At 35.5% G+C, this 13974-nt stretch overlaps 3 protein-coding genes and 1 pseudogene across 3 annotated transcripts; 1 reads left to right on the top strand and 3 right to left on the bottom strand.

Annotated features, from left to right (window-relative positions):
• Positions 1-342: 342 nt before the first annotated feature.
• LOC111275901 (TPR repeat-containing thioredoxin TTL1-like) lies at positions 343-5070 on the top strand. The gene is made up of 7 exons (XM_022861527.2): positions 343-1692; positions 2672-2867; positions 2968-3149; positions 3242-3575; positions 3684-3888; positions 3994-4100; positions 4236-5070. The coding sequence occupies exons 1-7, from the start codon at positions 770-772 to the stop codon at positions 4386-4388; spliced, it is 2100 nt and encodes a 699-aa protein (XP_022717262.1). The 5' UTR covers positions 343-769; the 3' UTR covers positions 4389-5070.
• Positions 5071-7007: 1937 nt separating this feature from the next.
• On the bottom strand, positions 7008-9340 carry LOC149511659 (uncharacterized; annotated as a pseudogene).
• Positions 9341-9507: 167 nt separating this feature from the next.
• On the bottom strand, positions 9508-10245 carry LOC111276541 (kiwellin-1-like). Its single transcript, XM_022862289.2, has one exon. It carries the CDS (start codon positions 10243-10245, stop codon positions 9679-9681), a length of 567 nt encoding a protein of 188 aa, XP_022718024.1. The 3' UTR covers positions 9508-9678.
• Positions 10246-11589: 1344 nt separating this feature from the next.
• On the bottom strand, positions 11590-12432 carry LOC111276543 (kiwellin-1-like). Its single transcript, XM_089754660.1, has one exon. The coding sequence runs from the start codon at positions 12398-12400 to the stop codon at positions 11837-11839; it is 564 nt and encodes a 187-aa protein (XP_089610786.1). The 5' UTR covers positions 12401-12432; the 3' UTR covers positions 11590-11836.
• Between the last annotated feature and the right edge of the window lie 1542 nt (positions 12433-13974).

Below are 13974 nucleotides of genomic sequence, written 5' to 3'. Positions count from 1 at the left end.
AAGTAAATCTGTTATTCATATTTGATCCCAAAATCTACTCTCTTTTTTTGCAAAAGGAAAATCTATATTTTTTGGAAAACAAAATATATATTATACATATTTGAACCTAATAATATACATATTTTAAAAATATATAGTATATATCTGCTAGTAATAGTGTGCGTGTTTTCAATCTCCTTCAGTAGAGAGTGAGATGACATGGCTTCCTAGCAGAAACAATACAAAAAGCAAATTATATAGGCAAACAAAGGCAACCCAAGAAAATCAAAAGAAAAAAAAAAAAGAAAAAAAAGAAAAGAAAAAGAAAGAGATAAATAGATTAGAGAAGTGAATGGAGAGAGAGAAGCGAGATGAATGAAACCTGTCTCGTGAAGCAGCAGGTGGAAGAAGAAAATAAAATAAAAATTAATAAATAAAAACTCTTTCTCTTCCATTTCTTCTTCTTTCTTTTCTCTCTGTAAAACCCTTTCTCTCTCTCTCTAAATTCACATTCATTCTTTGCTTCTTCCTTTTATATCACGAGATCCCCATCTCTTTCTCTCTTTCTTTCCTTTCCTTTCATTTCCTTCCATTTTCTTCTCTCTCTTAGATGTCTTCTTCAAAGTTTTTCCTTTCTTCTTCAAGCTCTGTCCTTTCTGCATTCACTTCAAGCTCTTCCTTTTACTCACATTACGAATAAAAACCCAAAGACAAGAGAGAGAGAGAGAGGGGAGGGGAAAGGGAAGAGAATTGGAATAAACCAATTTTAGTGAAAGGGAAAGGAAGCGAAATGTCGCATCTTGGAAAGCCAGTAAAGGAGTTAGGGGGTGTGGAGAAACTCGCTGATCAACTCCGTGACTCACTAAGTTACGATGTTAACAAACCCGATTTCCGTGAACTCGATCTGGGTTCACCCGTTTCGCCACTCCGAACTCGGCAACCAGGCCTCAAGATGACGACGACCACGACTACAACGACGAGTTCGAGCTCCAGCTCATCCGGATCCGTTTCAGGTCGAAATGGATCCAACGCGATTGCTAGAAGATCTGAATCGGGTCCTAATAATCACTCCGGGGAACTTTCCGGGTCAAGCGAAACAAGCCCGACCGATTCGACCCGGAATACAAAACCGGGTCAGACAAGATCCGAATCCAATACCACCACGACCCACCCGTTGATCTATTCCGGTCAAAGCTCCGTCAACTCGCCGCCACTCAACGTTCTTCCGACGGGAAACATATGTCCTTCAGGGAAAATCCTAAAAACTGGCATGGCAGTGAACCGAAGCTCCAGGTCTGACGTTTTAGGTTCCGGTTCAGTTAATTATGGCCATGGCAGCATAATGCGGGGTGGTGGAGTGGGAACTGGACCCGTTACAACCTCGAAAGGTGGTGTCTTTGAACCCAGTAACACCCTGGGAAGCCGGGGAAATGTAAGTGATTTAATGAGGAAAACAATGGGGAGTTTGGAACCAGAGAAAGTTAAGAGAGTTGGGAATGAGATGTATAAAAAAGGACATTTTTTAGAGGCTTTGAGTTTGTATGATAAGGCTATAGCTTTGTCTCCGGGGAATGCAGCTTACCGGAGCAACAGGGCGGCTGCATTGACGGCGTTAGGGAGAGTAGGAGAGGCGCTGAAGGAGTGCGAAGAAGCGGTTAGATTGGATCCTAATTATTGCAGGGCTCATCAGAGATTGGCTTCATTATTACTAAGGTGAAAACACTTTTGACATATATACTTTTAGTGGTTTTGTTTTTAATCTACATTGGTGAAGGAATGAGTGTCGGTGGAACTTCTTTTGGGATAGTTTTGGTATTTCGGTGAGTTAGTGATAGTTTTGTTGATGTTTTGGATCAAGTTTTTTGAGAAAGAATTTTGGTTTTTGATATTGTTTGGTGAATGTTTGTGGATAGGTTTTGGTGGGTATGATGTTTTGATCTACATTGATAACAAGAGCTCTTTTTTTTTTTTTTTATTTCTATTAACTTTCTTCTTCTATTGCTTTGTCTTGATAATGGTTGCAGAAGTTTTGATCTGGTCAATGAATGTGAATAATGCTAACGTTTTCATCTGCATTGATAAGAATAGTTGCTGATTTTTTCGATTTTTAGATCCATATGTTTTAATAAGTTTTATTTTTCTTTGCTATATTTATCAGCGCAATTACATGCTCTCCATCTTTTCCTTTCTGATATGGATTTCTTCAACTCTTCATGCCTGTTGTGTTTATTTGCTTTTAGTTATATGGTTCTCATTTTAATGGTTGTTTGTATTTATAAGATCACCATGTCTAGGTTTACTGTTTCTTTTAAATATTTCTTGAGTTCTTTGTTGATTTTAGATGTTGGGTTTCCTCAGAGTAATCCCTTGAAATGCTTAAGGATTTTTTTGTCCATAGTTTCCTTCAAATGATGGCTTCTTGTAAGTTATTTTCGAAGAATCCGTTCCCTAAGGATATGGGGTGGCTCATGAACTTGTCGGCTATGTTTCTATCTTCTATAAAAATTTGATATCCATCTGTTTCAGTTTTTTTCTTGATGCCCTCCTTTTGCTCATTTAATGATTAAAGGCATTTTGAAATCACTTTTGTTCTCCAATAGTAGTGTAATGCATACATGTTTAGGTTGCTCCAATTGAATCCAATATGCGTACGGTATTTAGGTTGCTCCAATTTAACTCCACTGTGTTTCAGGGTAGGGCAGGTTGAGAATGCTAGGGAGCACCAATGTTTTCCTGGGCAACCACAAGATCCAACTGAGTTGCAGAAGTTACAGGCTGTGGAAAAACATCTTAGCAAATGTACAGATGCCCGGAGAATAAGAGACTGGAAAAGTGCATTAAGGGAAACTGATGCTGCCATCACTGCTGGAGCTGACTTTTCTCCTCAGGTAAAAAACTTGTCGAAAACTTTCCATCAATAAATTATGAAGAATTTGTGTTGTTAACAGACTTTGCAAATGGCTGAACTGGTTCAAATTGAATTTACAGCTTTTTATGTGTAGAGTGGAAGCCCTCTTGAAACTCCATCAACTTGACGATGCTCAATCCAGCCTTTCAGTTGTTCCTAAGTTAGAACCAGGCACCAATGCCTCACGGACGAAGTTTTTTGGGATGCGTTCTGAAGCGTATCTCTTCTTTGTCCGAGCACAAATTGAGATGGCACTTGGAAGGTTAGTTTTAAAACAATGCTATGCTTCATCAGATATAAGATGCCAAAGACTTTGGGAGCAGAGTAAGAAAATTGATGATGGATTTCTTGCAGGTTTGAGAAAGCAGTTACAGCTGCTGAGAAGGCTGGACAGATTGATCCCCGAAATGTTGAAGTTGCTGTATTGCTTAACAATGTGAGGTTGGTTGCAAGAGCACGAGCACGTGGGAATGATCTTTTCAAATCCGAAAGGTTCACTGAGGCCTGTTCAGCTTACGGGGATGGTCTCAGGCTTGATCCATCAAACTCTGTTCTTTATTGCAACAGAGCAGCTTGTTGGTTTAAACTTGGGCAGTGGGAGAGCTCTGTTGAAGACTGCGACCAAGCTTTAAGCATCCAACCGAACTACATAAAAGCCCTTCTTCGAAGGGCAGCATCCAATAGCAAGGTAAAGAATTTTTTAAAGCTTTCCTTCATCATAATAATAACTGTCTTTTGTGTATCTATATAAGGATTTGGTTGCCTCACGCTAATGATCAGTCATTGTGAACTATAGTTAGAGAAATGGGCTGATGCTGTGCGAGATTATGAAGTTTTGAGAAGGGAACTTCCAGATGATAATGACATTGCTGGATCTCTATTTCATGCACAAGTTGCATTGAAGAAATCTCGTGGTGAAGAAGTCTATAATATGAAGTTTGGTGGTGAAGTAGAGGAAATATCCAGTCTTGAGCAGTTCAGAGCTGCAATATCTCTGCCATGTAAGTGTTACCCTTACATTCCGAACATTATAAACTATCTTCAACTGCTCTCTTTCCCCCTTTTACTGTCTTGCAATCCTCTTTACTGTTAATTTTGAACCACAGGCATCTCTGTAGTCCTTTTTAAGATTGCTTCCAACATGCAATGCAAGCAGATATCTCCAATTGTGGATGCACTATGTGGCCGCTATCCCTCCATAAATTTTCTTAAGGTAACTAGCTCAAGTTTCTTCTCCATGGTTTATTTGTTTTTTCCATACTTATTTAGATAAAGAAAACTATATGTAAAGCAGTGAAAATAACGTAAGTGTTTCTTCTCTACTCTTTGTTGGTTCTCTGGAGTAAAGGTGGACATCGACGAGAGTCCAACAGTTGCAAATGCTGAGAATGTGAGGATTGTACCTACATTCAAGATATACAAAAATGGTAGCCGGGTGAAGGAACTTGTGTGCCCGAGTCGAGAAATGCTGGAACATTCGGTGAGGCATTACAGCTTTTAGAACTCATGACTGTACTGTACTGCTGCTTTTCTGTGTTCACTTTTTGCTACCCAAATGACCATTTTGTTGGGGAACCCTTCCACTACCATCCCAATCTTTCCTCCCACCACATAAGCATTACCAGATACCTGTGACATAAAATCAGAACTACATAATAATCCCATTAGCAGCCAATGCCAGAGGAACCCAGAGAAATTAGCTTTAGTTCCCTTTAGCAGTTTTTATTTGTTCATTCATTCCTCATTGCTCTTGGGTTCCCTTTTCTTCCTCCCTTTCTCTTTTTTGTTAATTTTTTCTCCCCTTTTCCATTTTCAAGTAGGCCAGCCTGGTTCTTGTATCACTACTTTAATCCAGTGGGAAAAGCAAAAAAAAAAAAAAAAAAAGAGAAATGTGTACAATTTAATTAAAGTGGATACTTAGTTTACATTCTAGAGATACAGTGAGAGGACAGGCAGGCAGGCAGGCAGGCAGGCTGGTAGTAGAGGATCTGTACATGTATATATGTGATGATATATACAAAACATTGGAAAAGCCATGAGGGAGATTGGATTGGATGTGTGGTGGGTATTTAGTTACTGGGTTAGTGAAAGAAGGATGAAATATGTTGTCATTAATATTGTTGTTTCTTTTCTTTTTCCTCAACCATTCCGTCAATAATAAAAAAATTCCCATTTTTTTCTCATCTTTCTCTTTGCAACTCCATTATTATTTAATCAATTTCAATTTCACAAAGGCATTTTTTGTCATTTCTCTGATCTGTTATGAAACTCTAAAGTCTTTCCTCTGAAAATATAACTGGTGCCCTCTAGGATCGGATTGAGGCAAATGGGCCTAATAACCAAAAACCCCCACTTCCCAATCTGTATCTCAAGTCATTATTAACAGTATTATTTTTTAGTTTTAGTGTAATTAATGCATGATATCTATTCCATTATTAGGAGATTTGATATTATTATTGATTTGCAAGTGAAGTTGTTTGTGTCATGTGGGCACTAGAAAGAGAGGGAGAAAGTTTTTCTTTTTTTAAAATTTTTTTTGGCATTCACATGTCGGCATCTTAAGTGTTGTTTTGTTGAAGTTTATGGCCTCTTAACACCAAACCAAAAAGGTACAAAAGTGCAAACTGGTCGGTGGCAGTACGCGCCGGTTACCCTCGTCTGTTGTACATGACAACGACAAAGCAAACCCGCCCCTGCCCTCTCTTTAGGGCAGGAACCTTGGCCACGTGTTATGCTGTGCCAATGAATGCAGTGTTAGGGACAAATATATATTTGGAAGAGATAAGGAAAAACTCTTTATTTATTTATTTTTTGTGTGGGTATATATATCTTTTTCAGTGAAGAAAGAAGCTATCAAAAGCTAAGCCTAGCAGCTAGTTCCAAATTTACAGGTTGTTCAAGATTCCCATTCAAAGCATATATTGTCAGCATTGAGAAAAGTTTGGCTTCTAGACCTTTGCAATCCATTGGATGAATATTTCGTTGGCATATTCCTCTTTAAAAAAATGACAATAAAAAAATTAAAAGTATTAAAATTAAAATATTATTTTAGATATTTTAATAATAATTGAACAATTATTACATATGTATTTTAGTGGCCTGTCAACATTACAGATTTCGTGGTGTAAAATCACAGTATCGTTACGAGAATAATTTGAGAAACCAAATGCCAAGCTATCAACAGAATTTACGTGAATGAAGTACGGATTTATAATCCGAAACAGAAAATTTCAACTTTTTATACAAAATCAAAATAAAATTAATACAGTTTTTTGATATAGAAATAAAAAAGGAAGAATCCAAAAAAAGTACATAAAAGTACTGTAGAATTACCGTCTGTACGGTGAAAATTTTGTATATGATATTTTTTAGTAACTTTTTATGGCGGGCAATGTAGCCGTTGTAGGTAATTGATTTCGATTTATGTGACCACAAATATGCTGTCGTTTTGTCAAGTTTTTGGCATGGTTGGCTTATGCCAGTAATAATTATTAGTCACTGTTTTCATAATTTACCTTTTTTTTTTATAGTTTGACAAATGAGAAAATTTAAATTCGGAGCTTTCTATTCCATTTAGTTGCATATTAATTTATAATGAGATATGTCAATCTTTTGATTTCGCTTTTGGAGTTTAAATATTCCAAGGATGATACAAGATAAAGATCCATTTTTACCCGTTTTTATTATAAAAAAAAAGTCCATGAAATTTCCAAAATACAAGCAAATTTTTGCAAGATTGAAAGGAAAAAGAGCCGAGATTTGGTCTGAAAGTGAGAGTGCAGATGCCAGAGGCATTAAGAAGATTGTCAAGGTAATCTTTTTCATTTCATCTTCTCAGAGAAAAAGATCCTAAAAATGAAGAGTTTTACCGAATTCTTGTTGAATTATCAAGCATGGCTAATACCCAAAAATGTAGCACTAGCTTTTATACCCCATATAGGCATGTGAAATAGAAAACTTATAAGTTTGAAAAAAAAGAATGAATCGGTTTAGTTCAGTGGTACTGGAGTCTGCTCCAGGAAAGTTTCAAGCTTGAATTCTAATTATAGCCCAAAAAACACGCACCATTTTTATGGCATATTAATTTTTAGAATTAACTTCTAAATGAATCAATCATGTTCTCGCATGTTACCTGGAACAAAGAAAAGGGTCTCCCTTCAATACCCGAGCTGCAATCTTCATTTACAAATACATACAAACCAAAGAATTGAGATGAGCACATGTAAAAGCTCACATAACAGGAGCTGATGGAGAAAATATATATTGTAAACTTGCCCAGCATAAGAAAAATAAGAGACCCGATGGGTTTTGTGATCATCCATCAAAGAAAACTCTGTTCTTTAAAACTACAGAAAATGAATAAGTTCAGAGGTGTGATCTTGTGCCAAAACAATCTCATCTTGGTTCTGTTCACAGTCTTTCACTATCAGCAAATAGTCAAGCCTTGTGACAACAAATCAGGAGCTAAGAATACTATTCATAAATGTAGTCATAGCCAATAGGCTCTTTATCTCTTCATCTTGATCTTTTATCACCTATCACTTGATTAGGCAGCAAGATTTGTATACAACTGATCTGTGAAACCAGGTAAAATCCTTTCCTATTTCATCGATATGATGTACAAAACTCTCAAGTCTCTTTACAATCGCAACATTAATGATGCCCTCAGTAAGCCAAAAAGGTCACACCCAGAGAAATTTTTCAGGTGTACAAGGATGGGTATAGATACTGTTTCGTAGTGATACTGGGACAGCACGGTTAAAGCAATGAGACTAGCCTAAGAGATTATCATACGAAGGTCCTCTCCCAGAAAAAATTGTTAAATGTGATTTCGCTACTCGTTCAAACAATCAAGGATAAAAGATGAACCAATTAGCAAACCTGAAACAACCAACTTATAAAAAAGCAAATCCAAATATCATTATATCATTGTGGACTCAATTCACTAGTTAAATGACATCCACCAATATTAAGGAGCTTATAAAAATAATCAGAAGACATAAACAAGCAATGATTACAAGGTGATTCCAATCATTTGCGGCCTTTTGCAAGAATACTGTGTAGGAAAACACAACCTGTTCTATCAAAGACTCCAATTTCCCATTGATAATCTTCCGTTTATGATTTATCTTTTCCGAGAATACTAAACTGATCTATACACTACAACAGTATAACTCTTCCTAATAATTCTTTCCGCCAGAAGGGAAGAACTTCCTTTATAAAAAAAAAGAAGGAAGAACTTGATCAATGGACTATAAACAACAGAACTCATTTAGAAGGTAGGCTTTTACCCTCAGGGTAGCCTATTCGAAAACCATTCAGTTTCACAAATTTGAGCTTAAATTACAAAAATTTGTCAAGAAAATGGTCAGTCATGTGATTTCATTACTTACTCAAACAATTAACGATCCCAATAGACACTAACAAGTAAACTCCATACAACCAATGAGTTATCAGCAACCCCAAAGATCATTCCACACAATTAACATAGATTCAAGTAGCTACTAGAATGTCATCTAACAATATTAAGGATCAACATACAAAAAAAATCCAAAGCAATAAAAAAGCAATGTAATTGATACCAAGTAAAAACTACCATCCATTCACTATCGTGAAAGAGCACTTACCAAATAAACCAAACAGTTAGAACTTCAAACTCCAATTTAAAGATTTCAAGTTTGAGTCATTGGTTATTCAAATTATGTAGTCCAACACTCAGTTAGTCCCAACAACATGTATAAAAAAATTATTCTCATTTTTTATGATCCCATTTCAACACCCATAAAACAGTAATAATTAGTATTAAAAAAACCTCAATTTCATTCAATTCCTACAGTTTCCCAAGTTAAACCCCTCAATTATACCCAAAAATCCAAAATTTGACTAACCATCTCATTTCTTCTCCGAATCCTTGGAATCTTGCTGAGAAGCCAAATCCTCCTTCTCCTTCTCTTTTTCCAATTCCTTAACAGCCTCTTCCTCAGCCTTCTTCTCGGCTCGTAAAAGCGGTTCATAGTAATCAGCATGAGCCTCCATACACTTCTTCAAAGCTGAGGTTGCTTCAAAGCATTTTTCCACAATATCTTCCTTTCTTCAGCTTCTTTGATGCAATTTTCCCACACAACAAAGCTATCTTTGCAGCCACCAGCTTTCATGAACAAGCAAAACCCACACTCTCCTTCTTCTTCATCTTCTGAAACTTCTTCTGATTCTTTAATTGGGGCTTCTTCTGAGGGTTGTTTGGTTTCTGGGTCGTTAAGGGTTCTAGGATCAGGGGATTGTCTGGGTTCTGTGTCTTTTGAGGACATTTTTTTTTCGGGATTTGGTGCGTTGGAATCTATGGAACCGGCGAGTCAGAGAGTCAGTCAACGCTTTTTTTGGCGTTGTGGTGGTGGTGGTGGTTGACAACTTTCCTTCCGTGGCCTCCTTAAAACCTCCTAAAACCCTTCTATTGTTTCTTTCTTCTATTTTTTACAAAATATTTTTATTGTTGAATTTTTTTATTAAAATGATTTTATAGGGTTAAGAATTGGACAGGGCTTTTACAAGGAATTTTAAACTTTCAATAACCATTTTTATTCACCATGAAGGTTAGAATGCAAAGGAAGCTTGCATCTCAAGTCTGACTAACACGGATAAAGAGTAATTATATTGCTTCAAATGTTAATGCACATATCATAATACATACTCCCACAAATATGGTACTATCGCACGCTAGCCTAACACGTACACACAAGAATGTTTATTCTAATAGAAATAGACGTAAGTATAAATATGTTGCAACTCGGAAATCAATCATCAGCATCAGACCAGTATATATCCATTCCACCCCTCTGACTTTCAGGCACTCCCAAGGCTTTCCAAACTGCTTTTGAGGCATCCACAATGTTATTATCACAAGGAGGCTGGTAATCATGGTCAGAATCACATCCCATTGTAGAGTCACATTCATCCACAACCTTGGCTTTAACACTCTTTCCATTGCCATCGATATTGATATACTTGAGACACCTTTTTTCATTGTCGAACCATCCTGTTGAAAGTGCAACCACAGGCTCATCATCAGAGTGGTACTGGTTGTCACATTCTGATGGACCACCTCCATCGCCTCCGGCTTCAAAGCTGTTAATTGTTAATGTTGCCTTTGTACGGCTTGAAACAGGGGGGGAACATTTATATGTTGTGTAGAACTTGCCTTCTTTACAACAATCAGAGTCATTCTCTTGGTTACATTGCCCTGGTGGGGGCTTTTTCCCTCTTATCTTGCCACTAGGCCTGCAACTCTGAGCTTCAATGCTTACAAATAGGAAAAGTGAGCAAATTAGAACCAAAGCTTTTGAACCAACTTGCTTCTTCATTTTTCTTTTTTGAGGTTCTGGTGTGAAAATTTTGTGGCTAAGGAAAAGCTATATATAGTGATGAGGAACGAGTTATTCACAAATATCTTTCACTATGAAGTTAAGACAAATTTGGGCCTTACAATTTTATATTTTGATAGTGATAAAATAAGATATATGGAGTTTAAAATTGTCATGGACTGCATACTTGGAGAGATAATAGAGGTAATAAAATGTTTAAACCATGTACCGTAATTTTGTATTTTTCTGATATGTTCTTTGGGAATATCTTACAAGTTTTTTATCCACTTTAGGTGATTTGCCCAAGTCATTTACTTACTAGCATAATAATGACATAATAGCATTATTTGTTTTGGCTAAATTGAAGCTTGGGAATATGGGAAGGGGTTATGAGATTTGAATTTTAAATCTATTAAGTGTTACTTTTTAAATATAATTACATGAATCAACTGAGCTAAATTTTAGGTTCGGATTAGTCTTTTTTTTAAATGCTACAATTAATAGATTATCAGTTAAATTTCTTCCTATAATATTTCTGCCCATTCTTCATGACCGGATAGCTGTTTTTTCATGAAACTATGAGACAAGTTTCTGGTCTCATTTTCAAGAAGAATTTTGGTTTCGTTGTGAGAGTGATAGATTAAACACTTTGAGATAACATGTATGAATAATAAACACTATGAGATAACATGTATGAATCTTAAAAGCACCATTGTTAATTTGTACTCTCAAGAATGCTAATTTGAAGTTAATTCTCTGTCAATAATCCGCCCAGTTGATTTATCTGTCCTTAAGTATGGTCACTTATATGAAATTGTGGGACTGCAAAGTGATGTGTTTATAGCCAGTAAACCAATTGTACCTAGACAAAACTTAAACCTTTTGTACAGGAAAGGATACCAAGATTACAGTCCCAGTAAGCTAATTTATCCATTACATCAAGAAATTTTCATTAGAGTTTAGAAAAATGATGCTGAGGGTTAGTGGAAAAGTTCAAATTCAAGTTCTGCTCAAATCATTAAGCTCAGCCAATTTATTGCTGAAGGCCTTTAACAATCCTTGGCAGAACATATCAATCAAACTTTTGGGTTATTTCGTAGTCAATCATACATCTGTTAGGACTTATGGTCTTTTCGTTCTGTTTAATCTTTTCTTTGGTACAAAGGAGGTTGCAGCCTAAAGATAGGAGAATGGGTTACAAGTGCTGGAATTTGAACCCTGTTTCTGCTAGATGCTATCTCTTAAACGTGGTTGTATGAATTGAGTTAAATTCTAGGCTCGTTCTATTTCATCTTTTCCATACTTGTTCATGGAATCATTTCTTTGATTGACAGGTATCTCTCGTAACAAGTTAAAAATCCAGCTTCAATGCCACTTCAGAGAAAATGTTATGGAGCGTGAACTTCCAACTGACTGATATATTATCAGTACTTTCAAGAAAAAGATGAATAGATGTAAAAGGAGTAATTTTATTGCTTCAAATACAGATATCATAATGCAAACTCACATTTTTACCACCACTACTAATTACAAACCAAAAAACACAAAGTATTTATCCTGATAAAAATGACATAAGATGGTGTCGAAAAAATCAATCCGTATCAGACCAGTAAATATCCATTTCACCCCACTGACTTAAAGGCACTCCCAAGGTCTTCCAAACTGCTTGTGAGGCGACCACAATGTTGTTATGACAAGGAGGATAATAATCATGTTTAGCATCACACCCCATTGTCGAATCACATTCATCGACAACCTTAGCCTTGACACTCTTTCCATTGCCCTGGATTTCGATGTACTTGAGACACCTTTTTTTCTTATTGAACCATCCTGTTGAAAGTGCCACCACTGGTTTATCATCTGAATGGTACTGATTGTCACATTTTGATGCGGAGCTGCCATCTCCTCCGGCTTCAAAGCTGTCAAGTGTTAATGTTGCCTTTGTGAGGTTAGAAACCGGTGGTGAACATTTATATGTTGTGTAAAGCTTGCCTTCTTTGCAACAATCAGGGTCATCTTCAATGGTACATCGTCCTGATCCAGGTTTTTTCGCTCTTATCTTGCCATTAGGCTTGCAAGTTTGAGCTTCAATATTTGACAGAAGGAAAAGAAAGCAAACCATAATTAAAACACTTGAATAGACTTGTTTCTTCATTCTTTACCCCCCTTTTTTTCCCTCTTTCTCTGGTATGGAAAACTGGGCATGTAGACAGGCTATAAGTAGAGGAGCTATGCCCATTCAAAGACATTTGTTTTGTAACATGAAATGAAGACAAATTTATGGCCTTACCCCTTAAATTTGTGACAGTGAATCCATTAAGAATTTATGGAGTTAAAATTTGTCACGGATTGCATACATGGAGACATAGTAGAGGTAATCAAATGTTTAAACCATGGACCAAAGTGTTGTATTTTTTTGGAAAAAATTCGTCTGGGTATATCTCCATTCCACGTACTTGAACTATTTAACAAAAGAGACGACTTTTTTGTGTTCAAATGAGCGTTCAATTACACACAATAACATAGTAAAGAAATCAATTTTCAACAATAATATTATATTTCTTTTATATAAGCTCCTTTTTTTTATGAGCCAATTCAACTGATCTTTCCAAAATTTTAATGTCCTAAGGGGGGACAGGTTAAACAGGAACTAAGGTAGTTGAGCCACAAATATTCACCATTACTGAAAGCTTATAAATGAATTAAACTATTCAAAGCATGCGATAGTACTAGCAGCCTCTATTATTTTGACAAAAAAGATCAACGTGGCTTATTCATGCTAATGCTAACGAAAATTCTTATCCAACCCTCAAAACCAAAAGCTAGGCAGACAGGACGAGGGAAAGTGAGAAAAGCAAACTAATCTAGTACTTAATATTCATTCACATCCACTAACAGATAAGTTATATTGACTTAAGTAGCAAGAGGATTTTTTTTCTGAATTTGTTAATTAGAAAATTGTGAAAAATAATTTTTTAATAAAATTATTAGATTTAATATAAATAAATTTATTTAAATCGATTCGAAAAAAATTTATGAGCTGAAATTTAAAAATCCCTTATCATTTAAAAAAAATATTTTCATTCATATGCCCTATTATTATATAGTATTTAACTTTAAGCAAATCAAGTGGTTAGAAATTAATCATATCTTAAAATCTTTAATTACTCATTAAATAATTCATAAAATTATTTTCTGATTTGTTGAAATCCAAAATTTTAGAATGTAATTTGAAAGTAACAAGACAAATAATGCTTGGTCAGTGAAATCTTTTGTCTTAAGAATTAGTATTTAAAGAATAAAATAATGTTTGGTGATAAAGTTATTTTATTTTATTCGCAGAAGCGTGTGCCACGCATGTGCTCCGTTGCCTTGTTTTTTATAACAAACACGTGTCTTCAGAAAATTTTAAGGAATAAATTAATGTTTGGTGGTAAATTTATCTTATTTTATTACGAATAGAGTGTGCCATATGTACCTCCAAGCACTCCAAAAAGCAAATGAGGTTATTAATCTCATATTAGATAATAAAAAAAATGTAACTAAATATGTAAGTATTAATGTTACATATCTTACTAAATCGATTTAAAAAAAAATTAATGATCATATAACTATACATCATAATAAATAAATTTTATAATAAAAAAATAATGATCACGTAACGTCATGCACATACTTCATTACTTTGTTTTTGTTACAAATACCCATAAAATTTCTTCCCTTTTTCGA

This window comes from Durio zibethinus, chromosome 25, assembly GCF_047325235.1.
Source record: "Durio zibethinus cultivar Kanyao isolate XHJ-2024 chromosome 25, ASM4732523v1, whole genome shotgun sequence".
Classification (NCBI taxonomy): Eukaryota; Viridiplantae; Streptophyta; class Magnoliopsida; order Malvales; family Malvaceae; genus Durio; species Durio zibethinus.
Note: the sequence above shows the minus strand (reverse complement) of the source record. Positions and strands in the feature narration are given on the sequence as shown.

Excerpts from the sequence above, each read along its gene's own strand:
- LOC111275901 (XM_022861527.2), top strand. The coding sequence starts at position 770 with ATGTCGCATCTTGGAAAGCCAGTAAAGGAGTTAGGGGGTGTGGAGAAA. Across the intron at positions 3,576-3,683 it reads GGGCAGCATCCAATAGCAAG|TTAGAGAAATGGGCTGATGC; the intron begins GTAAAGAATTTT and ends TGTGAACTATAG. Across the intron at positions 3,889-3,993 it reads AGCTGCAATATCTCTGCCAT|GCATCTCTGTAGTCCTTTTT; the intron begins GTAAGTGTTACC and ends TTTGAACCACAG.
- LOC111276541 (XM_022862289.2), bottom strand. The coding sequence starts at position 10,245 with ATGAAGAAGCAAGTTGGTTCAAAAGCTTTGGTTCTAATTTGCTCACTT.
- LOC111276543 (XM_089754660.1), bottom strand. The coding sequence starts at position 12,400 with ATGAAGAAACAAGTCTATTCAAGTGTTTTAATTATGGTTTGCTTTCTT.